The 21,712-nt window shown below is 38.9% G+C and overlaps 1 protein-coding gene across 1 annotated transcript in view; it reads left to right on the top strand.

The window, feature by feature from the left end:
- The window catches only part of GPLD1 (glycosylphosphatidylinositol specific phospholipase D1), an 871,054-nt gene that overhangs the window by 209,061 nt on the left and 640,281 nt on the right, over nt 1–21,712 (top strand). The window contains exon 5 of the mRNA XM_044065746.1: nt 1,617–1,727. Within this exon, the coding sequence (XP_043921681.1) occupies nt 1,617–1,727 (111 nt within the window). The remainder of the gene's footprint in view (nt 1–1,616; nt 1,728–21,712) is intronic.

Genomic DNA, 21,712 nt, shown 5'->3' with positions numbered 1-21,712 from the left:
TATATATATATATATATATATATATATATATATATATATATATATATATATATGTATATATGGTGATTATATCTTACGTAGAAAAGACAGGGAGGCATGAATGGTGTTTGCCTTGTACATCAAGGGTAGTTCAGAGGATATAAAAAATAATAAATAAATTAGCTAAAATGTAAGCTGAGGCGTTCGACAAATTAACACCACAAAACAAAATGGGAAAGAAAGGTGTACTGTTAATGAAAAAATGATCATTTTGCTGTCTTATAAACCTAAATGCATGTACATGCTTACTTCTGCTTCTTTTCATTTCTGTGACTCGATTTCTTTTATCCAGAGTAAATCAGAATTTGTGACAAGAATTTTTTTTTCATCTTGCTTATATGTTAATTACTTAATTTATTAATTGACGTTTGTTTACTAGGATAGTCTAACTGTGTCAGCAAAGTATGCCCTTTTCAGCATAGACCAGGTTAGAAAAGCTCCATAAATCAAAATCAAGACAAAGTACACAAAAAAACAAAAAGTTACAATAATTTTACTTGCAGGATAACATAATACAAAGTAAGCTTATGAGCAAACAATACAGATGTAGGAGATAGTCTTATAGATTAACAATACATTGTATTGATAATTAGTCACAATTACACGTACAAAGCATATTCACTGTAAAAATGTCACATTCATATACATTTGCATAGCAGTATCTGAGCACAATAGGGACAGCATACCCTCCGAGGATAAACAGGAGTTGTACAGAAGAGGTCTCAGGTAAAAGTCAAATAGATTGGAACTGAGAAAAGAGCCTATGTCTGCTGGAGTTAGGAGGAAATGGATTTGGAAAAAAAATGGCAGGAAAGTTAGCAGGAAGGATTAGCAAAAATACATACAGCAAGATAGTAGAGCCAGGGAGGAGAAAAACAAAAGAGCAGAATAAAACTGGTTGGAGGCATTCTGAATCTGGATTATCAGTAAAAGTTAAAAGTAGGGAAGATGAAGAAATAGAGTGGAGAAAGGCCTGTGACATGGTAAATTTAATTAAACATGGTCACGTGAGTGAGGAGAGAAGCAAGAAAAAAGGCTGACTTAAAAGGGAAAGATAGTGTAGGGATTGCCTGGAGCAAGGAGAGAGCCAAGTATACTGTTTGAGTTTAAAATGTTTGTTATTGTCATTTTGTCTAAGTAGCAGGGCAAGGTGTTCCATAGCCTAGATGCATAGGGGAAGTAAATAACATCCCCAGCTATACTATTAGAATGCGTTATTTGGAAGTAGTTTGTTAGTGGAGCTATCTACTTGGGGAGTAATGCTGAAGACTGTTGCTTAGGACTGGACATTGCACAGGTCTGTAGATGAGGTCTGTGTGGTTAGTAGCTGTTAGAAGGACAAGTAGTGGGGTTAGTTCTCTCCATGAACATTTTTAAGAGCAAGGCAGTGTTGTGCTTTTAAGGTATACTGATGACAAATTTTTAATCTTTATTATACTATTGTTCAAGGAGGCAATTGTTTGTTGCCAGTAAATATGAGATCTATATATTTCAGCATTAATATCTAAACCCGGACTTAACTGTTGCAGGATACAGACAGCACTGTAATGCCTTTCAACTATATTTGTTTCATACAGGGTACAGAGAAATTGGTGGTATTCCTGCTTGGGATTGCCTCTCATATGGTATCAGATGTTACATGGCACAACCTAGGGATCAAGCAAGGATTCCTGTATGCAATGGGTGCAGTGAGTAACTATTATTTTCCAGATTCACAGATATGTGTTTTTATATATGCATGCCCTGCTGGTCCATTCTCTATCAAATTTCATTACTTGACTTTACAGCATTTACTTTATAGTTCTGTTTGCTTTGAAGTTATGGTTTATTTAGTAATATACAAATCTTTTTTTGTTTTTCATCTTTTACTAATATTTTGCTTTACCATGGCTCCCTGTTTATTTTGCCAATATCTCCGAATTATTTTATCATAAGAATTACTGCTTTACATATAGTATGAAGAATTCTATTTAAAATGTAATGGACCCTTAAGAAATTAACTGTATCGAAGTGCAGGTGCAAATAATAATACCCAACAGGTCTATATCACATAGTCGAAGTTCCATATCTCTGAACACCTAATGGTCGAACCATTATGTTCGAAGTTACAGAACGTCGACTATGGAAAAAAAAACAAAACAGCGAACAACAAAATAAATTGTAAGCAGGGGGTGGGCAAGCCCACCTGCATCCATTTACACATGCATGTCTTTCGAACGCTACCCAACCGCGGGGAGGACATGCAGATTCCGCACAGAAGGCACTCCCAAGCCAAGCAGAGAATCAAACGGGAGAGCCTCTTGCTGTGAGTTAACAATGCTACTGCTGTACCACCATGGCATACATTTGTCAGGAATGTAAATAAATAAAATCTCAGTAGACCCTCTCATAGTACAAGGTCCTCTACTCCCACAGAACAGCAGAAATTACAGACATAAACTGGGGTATATTTTGCTAAATACTATCAGTGTTAAGTAATCTTTTGTAAGAAGCTTGTTCAACTTAATTAACAGGAAAGAGATCAAAATATGCAACTGTTTCACTTCAGCTACAAAAGACTACAAATTATGCCTTTTTAGAATGTATTTGATGATGACACATACATTTCATTTAATAAATCGATAGACTCGTTTTTCACTGATTTAAGTAAATATGCTCATTTCTAATGCAGAATGACATATTATGTTTCATTATTTTTAGAGCCTGTTTTCTATGATTGCTTAAACATGCTGTGACAGCGTTCCTAAGCCTTGATAGTGATTTCTAAGTCAGCCCTCATAAAACAAAATTTATTTTAGGTCAAAATTTACTTTCTGGCTATATGCCCAGTCATGCCCTCTTCATGGCTATGAGAGTGACTATAGGGCTATGAGAGTGACTAAAGCCCTGCTTCATAAGAAAAGATCCACAGAAGTGATTTACATCAAGCAGTATGACAGGCATTTTTTAGGAAATGCTGTGTCTGACTATTATTACAAATTTTGCTAGATATAGCCTTACATATTCTTGTTTTGGATCATACCTCATACACCTGCTTGATGTACACGTGCCATTAAGTACATCTGTTGGTCTTAGTCTTCCCCACTGGTGTTTGATACACACTTGAAAAATGCTTTAATTGACCAACATGACTTGCTCAAGCTCTTTACTCATTTCTGAGTTACTCAAGCTGTATTGGCTTTCGTTGTAGTTTCTTCTTCAGCTATTAATGTTGTACTTACTGTAGGGAAGTACAAAGACTTAAAGGCACAACTATTATGTCTCCAACATGGTCCATGGGTAGCACAGAAAAAGCAGTCATTACTAACATGTTCTAATAATAATTGTTTTTTCTTCAAGCTACAGCAACCTTGGCGTGAAAATGTATTGATGAGAGAGGTGATGGGGTGAAGCTCCCCATGTGGGGATGCAGGGAGCATATCCTCTTGCAAAAATTATTAATTTTAGTAGTTACACATTTCTGTGAATTCCTGCCTTCATTAGGTATGTATTTGTAGAACATATACAGACTTGAGGTGATAGGATTCTTACAGACATTAATTAAGAGTTGTATTTAAAGACTGTGCTCTTGAAGGTAACACAAGTAAACCTGAAAAAGATATTTGTAAGCATTCTCCATAATGTTATAGCTGAGAATTGTAAAACACTAACTGGACTAGTGACTATCTCTCAAGCAGAAAGCAAAGAGTTTGTATTAAGGGTAACATACTATTACAATGCTGTGTCTTGAATGCAGTTCTTTTTAACATCTTATTTTCTTTACTTCCAGCCTTAAAAGGACTGTAACAAGTCATACTTGCAGATAATTACAAACTTGTCATAGTCCTTTCATGATAGAGTCACACCAGAGTTTAATTAACCAGATAATTAGCTGGTGGGCATGTGATAAGCCTCATCCTACATAACCAAATGTAACACTGCGGTGTGCAGAAACTCAACTGTTCTAACATTCTAAACATTTTGATTAGCTTGTACTACCTTTGACAGACTACAGTAACCTATTGCATTTCAGCACATATGATTCCAACATTACAAAAATGATTAGTAGTAATTTATCGTAATTATATAAAGTGATTTGTATGGGGCTGTTTAAATGCCTTGTTAGAGCAATCTCAGAATACAGATCCACTGACAGAATAAAACTTGAATCAGTTTAAAGAAACTTCATGAAAATATTACTCAGTATGTCTAATTATTCAGATACTGAAAACCATTATTATTTTAGCTTATGTTAATACACTTAAGGAGAACACTGATTCTGGCTTTTAAATTTACCCCAGTGGTCTGTGCCTAGTACTCCTCCTGTGTGAGGCGGCCAGGGGTCATCTTCATAAGTCAAGGTAACTTGGGTACCCTGGAAGGATACCCTGAGGGTAATTCCCATGAAGGTGTGCAAGACATACCGACTCAGAGGATGCCATGGTGTAGAGCCAGGACATATTCAGGAAGTTATATCTCAGCTTATACACCTCCCAAGGATAGACCAGACCTACACTCCCCAATATCTGTTTGTCACAGACTACAATTAACCCTCCCACCTTGCCATTTAATTACCTCAAAGCCTTCCAATATCCTTCTACCACATTTCCCCTTAATTATATGTTAGTTTCCATAATCTTCGAAGCGATCTCTCCTTCTGCTATAGCTTATCATGCAACACGTTACTTCTCTTCACCACTACTCTGCTTCTTCTTCTCTCTGTCGCAACCTCTTCTGAGACACAGCTGGCAACTTATCTTACTAGAATATAAGACTCTTCTCTTGTTGCAACTGGCATGGAAATATATTAGTTTATGAACTAATTTGGATAGGGAAGTACTACAAATTCAATCTTTCATGATGCCAATGGCGGGAGTTTTCAGCCTCAAGAAAATTCTCAAGAGGTTGCTCTTACCATATACTAAAGTACAAAAAGAATATGCTTTTTCCATCAAAAGCTGTATAATTAGGAATTCAATATGGTGAGGAGGTTTATAGCAGTACACTTTATGAAAGTAATTCCACGGTCTACTTTTAAACTAACATTGCATATTTTAATGTGTAAAAAGAATTTTTGATTAAGCACAAAATAATTCATGTTATTTGAATGTCTTTTGACTTAGGATGTTTATAGACTATGAAAATATATAACTGCACCATTTAAAATATACATTTATCAAAAAAAACTTTCTTTATACAGTAGATTCTAGACAATGGGTTGCATTTCAAAAGTTATACCAATGCACAGGATACTATAGTTGCAAAGGTTTTACTGTATAGATGATTTCAGATGACTGATTTTACAGCATAAATGAGAATAAAGCATCAAACATACAAATTAATGTTACAAAACTAGCGGAAGACCGCAAAAAAAGAAACTCAAATAAAAAAAGCGGTCCAGGCCACAGGAAACGGCTAATAAAATAATTTAATTTATTTTGAGGTAATCAACACACAAGCGCTTTCACCCTGATATAATGCAGAGCTTTTTTAAATGATGTTCATTTGAAGAAGCCCTGCATTGCATCAGGGTGAAAGCACTTCTGTGTCGATTACCTCAAAATAAATAAAATTATTTTATTAGCCGTTTCCTGTGGCCTGGACCGCTTTTTTATTTGATATACAAATTAATGTTGTCTGCAGCCTATGCATAATTCCAAAAACTTTTATAGCCATTGTAAAGTGTGAGTATAAATTGGCTGACCACTCCATAAAATACCTCAAGCTAAATCTTGTAAGGCAATTTAACAACAAGCTTCAGAGGTAATCCATGCATTACCATTAGGCATTTGCATATGGATGACTATATATGACAGTGGAGGATTGCATAGCATGCATAAAAGCAAATCTATAAGGTAAACATTTTAAAATTTGGGACCCACTACTGCAAGTCCTGAAAAGTGAAGACTGAATGATGAAAGATCAGACTTGTAAATACCACGTCCGTGATGCCATTTCTTGGAATATTCCCTTTTCTCTGAGGTATGACAATCTTGGAGTTGGTATATATAAGTTTAGGGGGTGTGGGAGTGCAGTTAGTACTTGTCCCCTCCCCCACAAAAAGAAGTTTTAAGAAGAGAGATTTTTGAGATTTCTTCTTCTCTAGGTTTTTAGTCCTTTTTTTTAGGCTTTTCCCTCTATGCATTTTGAGTGCAGACATTTCAATAGGGAGCCTATGTATAAATTTTGATGCCTTATATTTATGGTTTTCTATTCAAACCAACATTTGTTTAATAAATAGCACTCCTGTGGGTCTATAAATTACTTCTTACCTTTGTATTACTATACTTGTGTGTTTATCATTAGAAAATGTACATGCGTATATGCACACATATAATGTACACGGAAACACACACACACACACACACACACACACACACACACACACACACACACACACACACACACACACACACACACACACACACACATGCACGTATTTACATATAAATATACCTGGGTGTACCTCTGCACATATATATAGAATATGTATTACACTCACACATACACACGTGCACACACTGATATTATATATGCATATGCACTTATGCATATATGCATGTAAATATAACACCCCTACAGATTTATTTACACTGTACAACTGTGACATAAAGTTTGCAGTCAGCAAGTGTCTGTATCATAGTGGCACTGCATTTGTCTGCTGCTATTGCTACGTTGTCTTGCTACTATGATGCATCCCCTTGTGTGTTTACTGCATAATACCCCCAATCCACTATTTCTTACTATCACCCATGCATTGTGCTTTTATCTGTTTTACGCGCGCGCACACACACACACACACACACACACACACACACACACACACACACACACACACACACACACACACACGTAGATATATATATATATATATATATATATATATATATATATATAAATATATATATGTGTGTGTGTGTGTGTGTGTGTGTGTGTGCATGTATATATGGATCTACTTCTAAACATTGAACCGCATGTAACCAAACTTCATTTTTGCAAAATGAAAATAGCGAAAGCTGAAATACCTGAATGGTGAATTTTTCCCAGGGTAAGTAAGCACTTGCCCAAACTTACATGAAACACACACCAAAGTAAGTAAAACCCACTAGGTGGAGGGCTATGCTCCCAACCCCCTAACTATATATACCATCTTTAGGATCACACTTAAATGGAGAAAAGGACTTGTTGGGAAAAAAATTGCTGTTTAGGTATTTAAGATTTCAAGGTTTTATGTGCATATATATATATATATATATATATTTGCTAACTTGTTTTTCCCAATTTTATATGTATACAGCATTATTTTCTACCCACTTCAGAACAAATGGAGTGGGTATATTTATGTAGCATGGAGTGGTAACATTTTGCATTGTGGGCTTTCCTTCCCACAGCTCATTATGTATCCACAGTATTATATAGACAGATCTTTTCTAAATCTACTATATAAGCATTATTTACTTGAAGCATATAGAATAATATAATAGTATGAATAGTAGTTTGGATGATGGATATTTTGAGTATAAAAGCCAGACACATTTTATTCACATAATTTTATGCAGTGATATCATGACCGGAAGATGATCTTTTTTAGTATAAAATGGGTGAATTGTAAAGGTGATTTGAAACAGAAAATTTAGATGTTTTTCCTAAAAATAGTAGAGGTTGTCAGCCTGCATTTACTAGTTTAAGGTGCAGTGGGAATGTTGTTATATTACCACAGGAATTTCAACTACCAGCCTTATAATACATTTGTTTTATACTTGATGTGTTGCTCCATATAAATAGGGTGTGAAACCTGCAAACTATATGTAGTACATGGACCAAGCAGAACTCTACACGGAAACATAAAAATCCAGAAGACTATTGTTCATAGCTAAATAAATGAGTCATAAAAATGTCTTCTTTTGTCAATATAAATTAAACAACCATTTACATTTATTTAAATGCAAACATTCATCAAATTGTGCAGCCACATGATTATTACCAACTATCTCCAGTATAATGACAATATCATGCAAACAAAACAAAGAATACAATATTTATTACATTACCCCCTTTTTAGAAGCTGTTATAAAACACTTTGGATAAAATAAAGGTATAACACACAGAAGATTCATTTGTATTCTATGTACCTAATAATGTATGTAATACTATCACTAAAATAAAAGACTTCACAAATTTAATATGTAAAAATGGAAAATCACTACCACTTCATGTAGAATATAAAAGACATACACAGCCACACTGAAAATGAAAAATCTTTGAGTTCCCTAATCAACAAATATCTAATTACAAAACATTACAATGATTTTTAGAACCTTTATTAAATTATTACATTTTAGAAATTATACTGGAAAAATCATAGAAAAGAAAGGAAACCATAACAAACAAATTTCACTCTCATGCATATACCCATCAACTAATTAGCACAAGAACTATGGACAGAGGCGCAAAAATAGGGAAAGATTTTAAATATTCCTCCTATAAACTTAGAGAGTTGCTAGAATAACAGGATTTGCATTATCATGTATTTTCTGAAAGTTATGAAGTCTGAAACTCAAATGTATGTCATTATTTAGTGACTTCAATCATCAATGACTTGCCAGAAAGCCACAAACTTTATGAGCAACAGGCAAAAATATGAGGCAAATATCTGGACAGTTGAGAGGTACGATATATCTATCTATCTATCTACAGATAGATAGATGTATACATATGTAGGTACAGGTAGATGCATATATAGCCATCCATCCATCCACAACCCATTTTTTTCATTTTTGCACATGGGACGGGGTCTCACCTCAACAGTGACAATCATCTAGAGCCAATGTTTAATCTGCTGGGGGGCTAGCCCTGCCATGGTAGTTCTTCTGCATCTCACACTTGCACACATACTCACACCTAGGGCCAGTTTAGAGTATCCAATTCACCTATTGCATGTCTTTGGAATGTGGGAGGAAACTGGAGCACCCAGAGGAAACTCACTTGAACACAAGGAAGATATGCAGGCTCTGCACAGAAAGTACCCCAGCCAAGAATCAAACCAGGGAACCTCTTGATGATAGGTGACACACACACACACACACACACACACACACACACACACACACACACATATATATATATATATATATATATATATATATATATATGTATAGCTAAAGACATATATTGTAGACATATATAAATCTGTATTTATCTATCTATCTATCTATCTATCTATCTATCTATCTATCTATCTATCTGTGTATATTTTCTTTTAACAATTATCATTCACTCCAACATTACATTCATAAACTCCTCAAGTCCTGCTTTCACTTAAATCTCAGTCCTCCTTCAGAACATTACTTGGCATGTATTTGTTTCTATGTAGATTGCCCCTCCCCTTTTCTAAGGCTCTAATTTCCAGTTCTTTTATTCCTGTTATAATATTCAGTTCTTCCATTACAGGTGGTTTAGAGTTTGATTTACATCTTCTAGTGATTGTTTTTTTTTGGCAGCCAAAACACTCTGTATGGACTTTTTTTAAATCTGCAAAATCATTACATTTCCAAAAAACATGTTCCCAATTCTCTCTCTCTCTCTGTCTCATCACACCCCCAGCATTTGCTATCTGCCAGAGGGAAAATTCTCTAAAGTTTGCTTGTTGTATAAAATGCCTATGCTAACACTTTAAAGCACAAATCTTAAACTTTCTGGATATGGATATTATGGATTGTTGCATACTTGGGTGCCATACAGATGCCCCCCCCCATTGTTCTTTAGTATACTGACTTTCCATTCTCTCTTCCCAACCTTTTTTGAACTTTCCTGACTGATTCTTATGGTGATAATACAATATTTGCCATGACCTACTAATTTTCCTTTTTTTAAACAGCAACTGCTGTTGTAGACTCATTTAAAAACTCTGCTAGAGCTGGTGTTTTACTTAGTACGTTTCTATCCCTTTCTATTTGCCTACAGATGACAAAGTATAGGAGAAATATAATTAATATTAACCAATCAAACGGTCACTGGATATTTCCAGACATATACAGATAATATTTATTTATAAAAGTGATCATTCACACTCACATCAAAAATAATTTTTTCAAACTAAGATGCAACAAAGCTCTTGTGGTTTTAATTTACATATTCTCTGTACAGGCTAATATTTGTTGCCCTCCTACCTGTTTAACAATTTCATCCATACTTATAAAGGTAAACAAATCAGTCCTGTTTATGTTTATTTGTTTATATAGGGTACTTATTCACTGTGGCATCTTGGATCATTTTGCTGCTCACTAGTATGCATCTTAAGTGGGGAAGAGATCCAAAATTATATAGCAGTGATCACGGGGTTATAAAGGTTAATTACTTGCAAGATAATTCTGCCAAACTGAAATCTAAATCAGTACAGAGAGGATTAATAACAGATTATATGGAAGCAAAACAGTCACTAAGTAAAACTTATTGGAGTGATGCATTCAGTAGAAAATTGCAGAAGGAATGTTGAAAACTTTGAAAGAGAAACTGAATGCAAAAAAAAAAAATGTTTAACATTAAGATCTAGGCACACAATGTCAGGAGGATACATTTTCATAAGAACAAGATACTTCATAATTTCATAGTTTCATAGTTTAGTACTAGGCTATCTGCCCTGGGGAATTTGTAAGCCTAGCCATAGTGATGTGGCTTTCGCCACCCCATGAAATGGTACAAAAATGCACAGAATAGATTTAGAATACTGTGCCTCTGTCTAGTAGTGACACAATGATGGTCCCCTTATATAATAGAATTAGTTTACTGTGCCCCTGTCTAGCAGTGACACAGATGTGAACCCTGGGGTAAACTTACGATCTCCCATCCACTCATCAAGATTTCTCTTGAAGAGAGTCAGTGAGGGGCTCTGCCTAGCATGAACTGGGATCTTGTTCCAAAGCATGGGAAGCCTCTGGGTTATGAATCTATCCCTCCAGCATGTCCTATTCATACTTGTGCCGAGGTTTAAGTCTTTAGTTCTCGTGGTCCTGATGGATTTGGATTTTTTGAGGTGGAGCATGTCCATCAGATCCTGATTGGACATGGCCTTGTACGTCAGGCAGAGATCACCTCTGAGCAGGCGGTATGCTACTGAACAAAGCTGGAGTTTCTTTAGTCTGGCAGAATAAGACATATGTTGGAGACCCTTGATCCTCTTGGTGAGGTACTTTTGTGGTCTCTCCAGCTGTTGCAAATGCCGGGTGAGGTACATACCAAATGGGGCATTGTACTCAATCATGGGTCTGATCAGGGAGGAGTATAGGGGTACAATGACATCCTTGGATCTGGATGTGAATCCCTTCATGATGAGGTGTGCAAGGTAGAATGTTTTTCTAACCACTTTGGCAACGTGAGTGTCAAATGAGAGGTTGCTGTCGACTTGGGTCCCTAGGTCTCTGATTACTTTTTCCGTACTCAGTGGGTTGCTGTCTATGTGATAATTTGTGGGTACTTTGTTTTTCCCAAAGGGGATGACTATACATTTTTTGGCATTTGGTTTAAGGCCGTGACTCCGGCACCAGTTGTCCGTTTCGGTGAGGCCTTTTTGTAGGATGTATGTGTCCGCTGGTGTATCGACTATGGCACCTAGTTTGCAGTCATCTGCAAACTTTGTCAGCCACAACCCTCCCATGTTTGCTTTAACATCTGAGAAATAAATGCCGAACAAGAGGGGTCCCAAGACAGATCCCTGTGGGCCACCACTTTTGACTGGCTTTGAGTCTGACATTGCTCCAGTGATTTTAACTTTATGGGCTCTGTCCTTTAGCCAGTTTGCAACCCATCTAGTGACATAAGGGTTTACGTTTAAGCTGTTGAGCTTATCTATGATGCCTGAGTGGGGTATTGTGTTGAAGGCCTTAGCCAAGTCCAGGTAGGCTGTATGGACTGCTTTACCCTCATCAATGGCTCTAGTGACTGATTCAAAAAAGTCAACCAGGTTCAAAAGGCAGGATCTGCCCTTTACAAAGCCGAACTGGGTGGGGTCAAGTGTCTTTAGGTCTCCTATGTCTCTGTTTATGAATTCCATAATGATTCTTTCCATAGCTTTGCAGACCAGGCTGGTTAAGCTTATGGGGCGGTAGTTCCCAGGGTCTGTAGAGGTAACCCCTTTATGGAGTGGGACCACTGTTGCTGTACGCCAGTGTTCAGGTACATATCCTGTAGTAAAGCTAAGCTTAAAAAGCATTTTTATGTGCGGGTTTAGCTCCTCTTGGAGTTCACGTAGCAAGCAACCTGGGATACCATCAGGTCCCATTGATGCTGTGTTTTTAGCTTTGTTGAGGGCGGTTCTCACTTGGACATCTGAGATGACAGAGGGATTACATTCAGCTGGGATAAGTATTTCTTCTTTTGGGGGTGAGGGAGGGGAGAAATATGCACTGAACCTGTCAGCCAGAATGTTGGCAATATCTGTGGGTTCAGTGTATTTTTTGTTGTTGTGAACTAACTCTGAGCATATCTGAGGGTTTCCGGCCAGGTTTCTAACATAGCTGAAGAAGGCTTTGCGGTTATCTTTAGTGTCCTTAGCGATTTTTCTCTCAAAGTTGGCCTTGGATGTTTTTATGAGAGAATGTAGTTTTCTGCTAATGTTGATCAGAGATGTCTTCCCTTTATGGGATTTTGCTCTGTCGTGCAGTAGCTTCCTTCTTTTGTTATACAATTTGTTAATGGCTGAGGTCTACCAGACAGGACGCTTGCCTTTGGTGGAAAGGGACTTGGATTTATTTGGGATTGCATGATCCATGCATTCTTGGAGATGTCCATAGAAAGCATTTGTGAAGGATTCGGCATTGTGGGATGTGGTATCCACTGGCCCAGTGGGCTTAAAGTATACCATCTCAGTCTTAAAAAGAGTGAAGTCTGCTTTTGAGAAGTTTTTCACTGTGATCTTTTGTGCTGGGGGTGGAGGTGGGATATGTATATCCAGGGTGATTAGTTTGTGGTCAGATCTCACTAGTGAGGGGTATACCTCCGGTGTGGAGCATTTTGTCCCCATGTTTGTGATGATCAAGTCTAGTATATTATCTCCCCTAGTGGGAGAGGTGACTAGTTGTTCCAGTGCATTTGAATTTATGAATTCCAGGAACCTTTGGGCTAGGGTGTTTGGGCTAGAATAATGTACCCAATCTATGTTTGGGTAGTTGAAGTCTCCCAGTATGATGGTATTTTGTGATACATTCATATCCTCCAATGTCTTCAGGAAGGCTGAGTGGGGTTCCTGAGATTGGGAGGGTGGTCTGTAACATGCTACCAGTTGTATAGCAGTTTTGCCTATGGTTAGTTGCACCTGTATGATCTCTGATGCTTCATGTGTTGCTACTAACCTGGAGGTGTGGGTGTCCTTGAGGAATATGGACACTCCCCCTCCCTTTGTGGTTTGGCCCGGGGTTTGGGGCCAAAAAGCATGATACAAGGTATAGCCTGGTAATGCTGGGGTGCCCTCAGGAGCCTTGAACCAGGTTTCATTTACTGCACAGACATCGATGTTCTCCATACTGAGGAGTGCATCGAGTGCCTGCATCTTGAGATTTAGACTTCTGGCGTTGAGCAGCATTACCCTTAGTTTTTTTTCCATTTTTGTTTTCTAAGGAGGTGGGTTTGTCTTTTGAGCCTTGCCTAAAAAAGGCACTATGGGGGTGGCAAGAGCCTTAGCCAATATCCGGAAGCCCAGTGGTAACAGGTGCAAGCCGTCCCTTGCAAAGCAGCGTGGCTTGTCCAACATGTCATCCCAGGCAGACAGACATTGGATCCCCTTAGAATGACACCAGTACTTGAGCCAATTATTAAAGCTGATCATCTTGTCTTTGTATTGTGGTATCATTCTTGGTGAGGGCAAGATGCTGCTCAGGGTCAGGGTCATACCAGCCTGGGCTACATAATCAGAGAGCTTCTCTATGTCTCTTTTCATGTAGTCCAGGGAGGTACGTCTCAGGTCATTCACGCCAGCATGGAATATGACGGAGTCATATTTGTACTTGCTTTGGAGTGACCTGAGTGCGTGTGTTATGTGGCGGATCCTAGCTCCCGATAGGCAGCTCACAGTCACCCTCTCCTTGTTCAGCCTGGTAAGCAGGACATCAGTGTGTCTGACTATAGAGTCACCTATTACTAGTGTATCAGGCATGGTGTTTGGCCTTAAGGGCTGTGATTGGTTGACACACTGATTTATTGAAGTATGTGTTGCATGTGTTTTGTTTTGAGGTGGTGGATTTTTGGATGTCTGCTTTGGGAGCCTCTGTTGTTTTGGTAAGTTCTTTACTAGAGCTTCCGAGTATGTCTTTGTGTTTTTATGTGTTTGGTTTGCAGTTGTGGTAGGTCTATGTGGGACTGGGTTTGTTGTGTGTGTGGTTACCATCTCTTCCTGTATGGTCATGCCAGCCCTGAGTTGAGAGAGTTCAGCCTCCAGTTTGGCTATACAGTTGCATCTCTCACATGTATTTGTGTTTGTTGGGAGGAGGAGAGGGTTGTCTGTGTACATGAGACAATTGTAGCATTGTCTCAAGATACCCAGATTAACCAGCTGAACCAGAGAGGATGCCAGTAATCTACCACTCGACATGCTAGAACAGTATAAGGGAGTGCTGTGCCTTTAAGGGAAGTGGATATTCACAAGGGTGGTAGGTGGATGTAGTGCTTACTTAGTATGAGAGTGCTTACTTAGTAGAGAAGTTTTGAGAACAAGTGCTAGGCTTATAATATAGCGAGTAGTCTGATTATACTAAGAATAGAGCTTCCTTAAGGGAAAATTTGAAGAGCAGACTTGGCGGAACCAGAAGAAGTTTAACCGGCGCTGCGCTATGCGCACAACCGCGCAAAGCTGTGCAAACGTGGATTTTAAACAGGGAACTACAAGAGAGCTAGAAATGGTCCAAAACAACCAATTACTACAGCTCTTGTGCTGAGGTCACTTCCTACAAGGACAGGTAGGCTGCTCAAGGCTCCCCACTCCCACTGGTGAGCAAAGAAACTTCCTTCTATCCAAGTAAGGTAATGGGCAACACAGGAACTACACCACAGCCCAGAATACAGCAATGCCTGTAAACTGGTTGAAACTAGTCGAGGAGAGGCGGGAAAACAAGGATTTATTTTTTGTTTTTTTGTTTTTTTGATAGAAACACAAAGAAAATGCAGAAACAGTGATAAATCAGTTACACAGGCTAGCACACTTTAGTGGGCAGCCTCAACAGTTAAATTAAACAAACAAACAAACTTTCGATCAAATTTGACTAAAAAGTAACTTTAAGTGCAGATTTTAAAATAATGCAGCAAACAGCCAAAAAAACAGTTTAAGCTTGTTTAGGGTAAGCTAGAGAAGGTAAGAGATGAAAAATATATAAGAAATTGAAAAAAGGTCAAACTACGAAAACTGAAATAGACAGGCTGGACAAACAAATTAAACACACCCTGGAATTTAATAAACTCCATTCAAGAATAGCACTGTTCTTGCACAGAGTGGTTTGTGTCCGTATAGCACAGCAGCGCACCTTGCATATTCATGAAGCCGTTCTGCTGTTCAAGTTATACGGACATGAACCATGAACAAGTGCAGGGGGCATGTTCAAGTAGTGCATGGATATTGAACATGCCCCCTGCACTCAGAAAGTGCCGTACAGCACTTTCTAATAGGATCTGGCATAATGTTAGAGAATTAAATTAATATTATGCCAGTATTTCAGTGTCCGTGGACACTGAAAGGAAATAAATGATTATTTCAGTGTCCATGAACGCTGAAATAAACACAGCATCAGAAAAGCAATGCAGAGGGTGTGTGACAGATTCTGTGACCCCCCCCCTGCATTGTAAAATGCAGTACAACACCTCCACAACCTGCTAAAGCAGGAAATGTGTGCAAATGCACAAATAATGGGGGATAAATCCCTGAAAAGGGACACAACATATATATTGCCCCACAAACTTAGAAAGTTGATAGAAAACAAGTAATGCATTAACATGAATTACCAAAGAATAGAGGTCTGAAAGAAAATGTATGCCAATATTCCCTGACAGCAGTCCATGTGGACAAAGGCACAAATAATGGGGGGAAAAGCAATAAAATAGGGACACCTCTGAAAAATTGCCCTCACACGCTTAGAAAGTTGATAGAAAACAGGATATGTATTAGCAGGAGTCTCTGAAGGATAGAAGCCTGAAAGCCAAATGAATGCCATTATTTCCCAGTTGCAGTCCTTAATGACTTGTCAGGACACCACAATACTTACTTATATACATAATAATATAATAATAATGTTACATTTTTTCAAGGCTAAGGAATGTTTAAACATAGCTAAGCGGGTTTGTGCGTTACAGCCCACCACTTAGCATAGCTTAAACATCCCATAGGAGATAAATACAAATATAGAGGTGAACTTTCCAAGCTGAGGTAGTGTAGTGGTTAGAGTCCTGGTCTTGAAATGTGTTGTTCATGACTAACCAACATATTTTTTCCCGATACATGCAGGCGTTCACAGTTCGAGTACCAAGACAGGCAACTTATTTTTCTATGGGAAAGTAGTTTTAAAATTATTTTTGTAAACTTAAATTATGTAGCAACTGTTTTTTGCCAATCAGGGTACCCCATACAGTATAGTCACACCCCTTGCCAATATAAGGAAAGCACATAGAGGGATATCATGTAAAGTATATGATATACACTTAATAAATGAAACCAGTCCTTTGATATATTTAAAAAATTAAAAGTGAGCAATAGTTAGCAATGCTCAGCTATGCTTAAGAAGTGTAACCGTTTCTAAGACATGATTGCTAAGCAGCAGGTAGCTCAGCTAAGTGGATTTGCGTGCAGTTAAACACTGCACAACAGCTTCTTCTTTAAGCGGTGTTAAAACTGGCTCAGCAGATTTGTGCACTGCTTAGTGGAACTTAACCTTTTCAAAATTGATCCAATGCCAGCAAAGAGTGGGAATATCACACTATTTAAATGGGGCAGGTGGGAATACAGCCATAATCTGTTATAGTCCATCTGTGCAGATATGATAGATGGCACTGGAGAGGGGGTGCACTTTCAGGCGCAATGCCAGAGCATTCAGGAGTCCAGGGTCATGGCTGGACTCCTTGTTAAAAAACATGAGGAGAGACTGCTGCAGGGGCAGTATCAAGGTCCCCAATACAAAGCGGAGGCCTGGGACAATCTCACATGTGAACTCGCCAGTGCTACTGGCATCCCCCGGACTGGGAGCAGGTACAGCACCACTATGCTGACCTAAAGCATAGGAAGGGGGCACTCTTGGACCAATGGATCCAAGATGGATGGCCTCAGAATGCTCCAGTAGTGTGTAAGTATCACTATCAAGTAGTTTTTAGCAAATACTAGCCCAAGAATGTGATAGACAGATATGCATAATTTGTGTTTTTCTCCCCTACAGCTGTAGCAGAGAGGGCTAGTAACATGGAAGCCCATGGTGACAGACTGCTGAGGCTGCGCTGACATGCTGGTGAGTACAAATCTATTTTGCAGTATTTGGTTAAAGTAGCTAAGAAGGAGTACATTGCTTACTGTTAGTAGGTATACTGTTACTATATGAACTGAATAAATAAAAAAGTATGACTGACAAATACTGAAGTCCAACAAAGACCTTTAAAAAAACTGTTGCGTTTATTCTGGTATGTTACCGACCACAAAACACAAACTAGTGAAACTAAACAACTAAATGAGCAAAAACCACTAAAGAACAACACCGGTCTACTTCCAACTAGAGTTTAATGAAGTGCTTCTCATCTTGCTCAATTGCAAGACTTCTTTAGATCTGAAGAAGTCTTGCAATTGAGCAAGATGAAAAGCGCTTCAGCGGTTTTTGCTCATTTAGTTATTCTGGTATGTTGTAGATATATATAGAATGTATACAGGTTCTTCATAACAAATATCACTGTGACAGCATATATTAACTGAGGTGCATCTGTGAACAAGCTATTAGGAGAAACCATAGATGATATAGCTGTAAAAAAAGATATAAATGAAATGTGAACTATATACTGCACTAAGCTCTGAACCCTGAATATTAATATGTCAAGTTTAAAAGTGTGTTCCATCCAGCATTGCCTTGTGTTAACCTTTGCTTTCCAGGTTGCAGTAATCCAAACGAATAATGCACAGTACAATAACCATTTGCCATGCATGCATCACAGAATTAAAACTTTAGACTGTCTAATCAAGAGACTATTAGGTAGAAACCATTGAAGCAAAAAATAGCAGTTCCCCAGTAGCTCAGCATGATTAGAAATAGATTAGTTGTTACTTTTGCACACCCAAACAGGGTTTGAATCCATGGAGTTGTACCAAGATGTGTGTATATCTTCACACAAGGAGTCAGGAATAAATGTAAAAAAATGTCAGGTATTGTTAACAGATTTTTTCTCCACATGTTTTACAGGTAAGTAAATGTTGCCAGTAGCTGTATGAAGGATATACTAATAAACTGTACAACTGTTCAAGTGTCCCACCACATGCCTGCAAATGACAGCAGGGTAGGCACATACAATATGCACTCTTTATGAATCATACCTTTCAACTGTACAAACATTCACTGACTTTCCAGATATTTGTCTCAGATTTGTGGTCCATTTTACATAAAGAAGTGGTGTCATGGCAAATCAGTGGCAAACCATTCTAGACTGTTTGTTTTTCTTTCGGCTTTTCCCAGTTAGGGGTCGCCACAGCAGAACTCCGGTCTGCTAATGATTGGCAGTCGATTTTTATGGTGCAGAGGTGCTAGCCCGGCACCCAACCTTTAACGAAGTCCCCCCCCATTCACGCATGTCTTTCGAACGCCACTCAATCACAGGGAGGACATGCAGACTCCACACAGAAGGTGCTCCAGCCGAGAATCGAATGGGAGAACCTATTGCTGTGAGGCGGCAAAGCTACCGCTGCACCACAGCGGCTTAAGGGCAAACCATTATAGACTGAAGTTACAAAATAATGATAGCCATACAAGTGTCAGATGTCATATCCATCAGAAAAGCCATGCAAATGCAATACATGTAATATTATCACCTTTCTAAGTTTGTAAGAGCAATATCTAAAAATTGTCCATATTTATGGGCCTTTGTCCCACTTGTATGTATGGCTTTGTCCAGATCTCATGTCTAAGAGGTTGAGAGGTATGTTTCTGATACATGTCTCTCAAGTATCACCCTGTCATGGCTAGTGGTCACTACTGCAAATAATCCTTGACACAGGTAGGAAACCAGTTGATGTGTACCTGCAGCACACTCACATAGCAGTTCAGGGTACCACTCCTGTGCCAGATATATAACCCTGACATGTACAAGTCCCCTCTAGTCATGCACCCAGAATTGCCATAGTTTGCCTCATACCATTCCAGGCTGACAGTTTAATAGGTATGTTTATACTCAGAAGTTATGGCCATAGGTAGATGTAAAGTGAGAGCAGACCCATAGAGTATTGAGCAGTACTGTTGTAGAAAATAGAAGCATAAACAGTTCTTAATGGATTTTCTGTCACCCCCCCCCATCTGCATCAATAATTATTACTCATATACTTTGGGTATGTTGTGCTCCAACCCAATGTTGGGACTTGTGTTATATTATTGTTAATATGTTTGATTGCTTGCATGTTAACATATCTTGTTTAAATACCATTGATGGTGGCCTGTTGCTGTCAATCGTACTGGCATGCTGTTACGATGCATACTGTTGTTCCATTTATGTATGGGTTCTGTTTACTATGCAACTGTTTCAAATCTCTTTTATGGGGTTAATTGGAACACTCATGCATGCTGTTATAACTAATCTTGAAATGTGTTGTTCATGACTAACCAACATATTTTTTAAAACCTCAACTCCATAGCACATTTGGGAAGGCAGATCCCAGCAGATCTGCCTGTCCCACCTTATCTGGCCATGGCACCAGGCCCCAGCATGTCTGGAACCCAACCCGTATCTCCCTTGCCTGCTGGTCCTGAACCCCCCTCGGGTGGAACCACCGCAAGGGACGGATCACGTCCCCCACTGGGAGCGGGCATGGACAGGAGACCATCACCCACAATCAGGTCTGGGATTTGGTGTGCAGCACCCTTCGATCTGAGTTTGGAGAGCAGCTGCACCAGATTGAGGGCTGCCTGATGCACCTCGAGGGGCAGGCCGCCCATCCTGTCCAGCCCCCAGCATAGCCACCTAGGTACAGTGGTGACTACCCATGGGTAAGGATCCCACTATAACCATATGAGGGTTCATGTGCTTTGGATTCCCAACCACCCTCCCCTTCAAATGTGTTTACCCCCCCTCATGTGTCATATACCACCCCTGTCTGCTGTCTTGTCTGTCTCCCTACCCAACCTACCTCACCAGAGATACCTACAATCCTTCCCCAACATCCCACTCTCACCTTAAAAAAGAGAAAAGGGCATCTGTCCAAAAAAAAAATGATCACCCCATACATAGCTGTCCATTTTGCACACATGTCCACTGGATACATGTAATCAGGTCCAATTGGCTTGACAATACATTTCTCTTGCCCTCACCCCTCTCTCTGGGGTTTGAGTGTCCAAATTCACCTCCAAATTCTGTACAAATGCGCAGCTGTTGCTGTATAAGAAATGGACAGCTATGGACCTTCCCTACACCCGTCCTTCACATCCCTAGCTATCTTTCATATTGTTTTTCCCTCTGTGTTTTCGCCACTTTCTTATCACCCCTTTTTATTTTCTTTTAAAGAAATTAGCGTGGATGTAAGCATGAATAAGTGGTAGTAAGTGAGTTTGTGCAATGCTAAGTGAAGCCAACACAGATTAAACATCTGTACATTTTACCGTGTGTTGGCATCGCTTAGCGCCATGCAAACCCATGCAAACCTGCTTACAACTGCTTTAATCACTCTGTTTCCATCAGCCACTGTTCTGCCTAGCAACAAAATAATCATCCCTGCCAAGTCTCTAACCCAGGGCCTTGTACACCATAGTCAGAGCAATGTTCCACTACACCATTTGAGTTACAAGGATCACTGATGCTTTTTCAAACATATCATGCAGTAGAGTCATTCAACAGTCGGGAAACGATTCTGTAGAATCAGGTTTTGTATATATACATATACACATGTATATATGTATGGAGATGCATATATATGGAAAATATATACATATATATATAAAACAAGAATATATATGTGTGTACATATATATATATATATATATATATATATATATATATATATATATATATATAGGTCCCCTTCACTACACCAACACACCACAAAGCCAACACCCAAAACACAGAGACCAAAAGACCGACAATGCAGATGATCGACAAGGTGAAATCCCGACAGCCGAAACACGGACATGGGCAACGTGTGAGCGCGACTCGGTAAGTGTGCGATAGTGAGGGATTTGGGATTAGGGAGCGGACAGGTAAGTGTGCAATAGTGAGGGATTTAGGGTTAGGGTGCGGGAAAGGTGAGTGTACGGTAGTGTCAGACTTAGGGTTAGGGTGCGGGTAAGGTAAATGTGTGATAGTGACGGACTGCAGTTTTAGGGGCGAGTTAAGTGAGTTAGGGTTAGGGTGCGGGTAGGCTGAGTGTGCGATAGTGACGGACTTTATGTTTAAGGGTGGGTTAAGTGAGTTAGGGTTAGGGTGCAGGTAGGGTAAGTGTGCGATAGTGACGGACTTTATGTTTAGAGGTGGGTTAAGTGAGTTAGGGTTA

Source organism: Protopterus annectens, chromosome 3.part0, assembly GCF_019279795.1.
Source record: "Protopterus annectens isolate FY-2018-M chromosome 3.part0, PAN1.0, whole genome shotgun sequence".
Lineage (NCBI taxonomy): Eukaryota > Metazoa > Chordata > Ceratodontiformes > Protopteridae > Protopterus > Protopterus annectens.
This window is presented reverse-complemented; position numbering and strand designations above follow the sequence as displayed.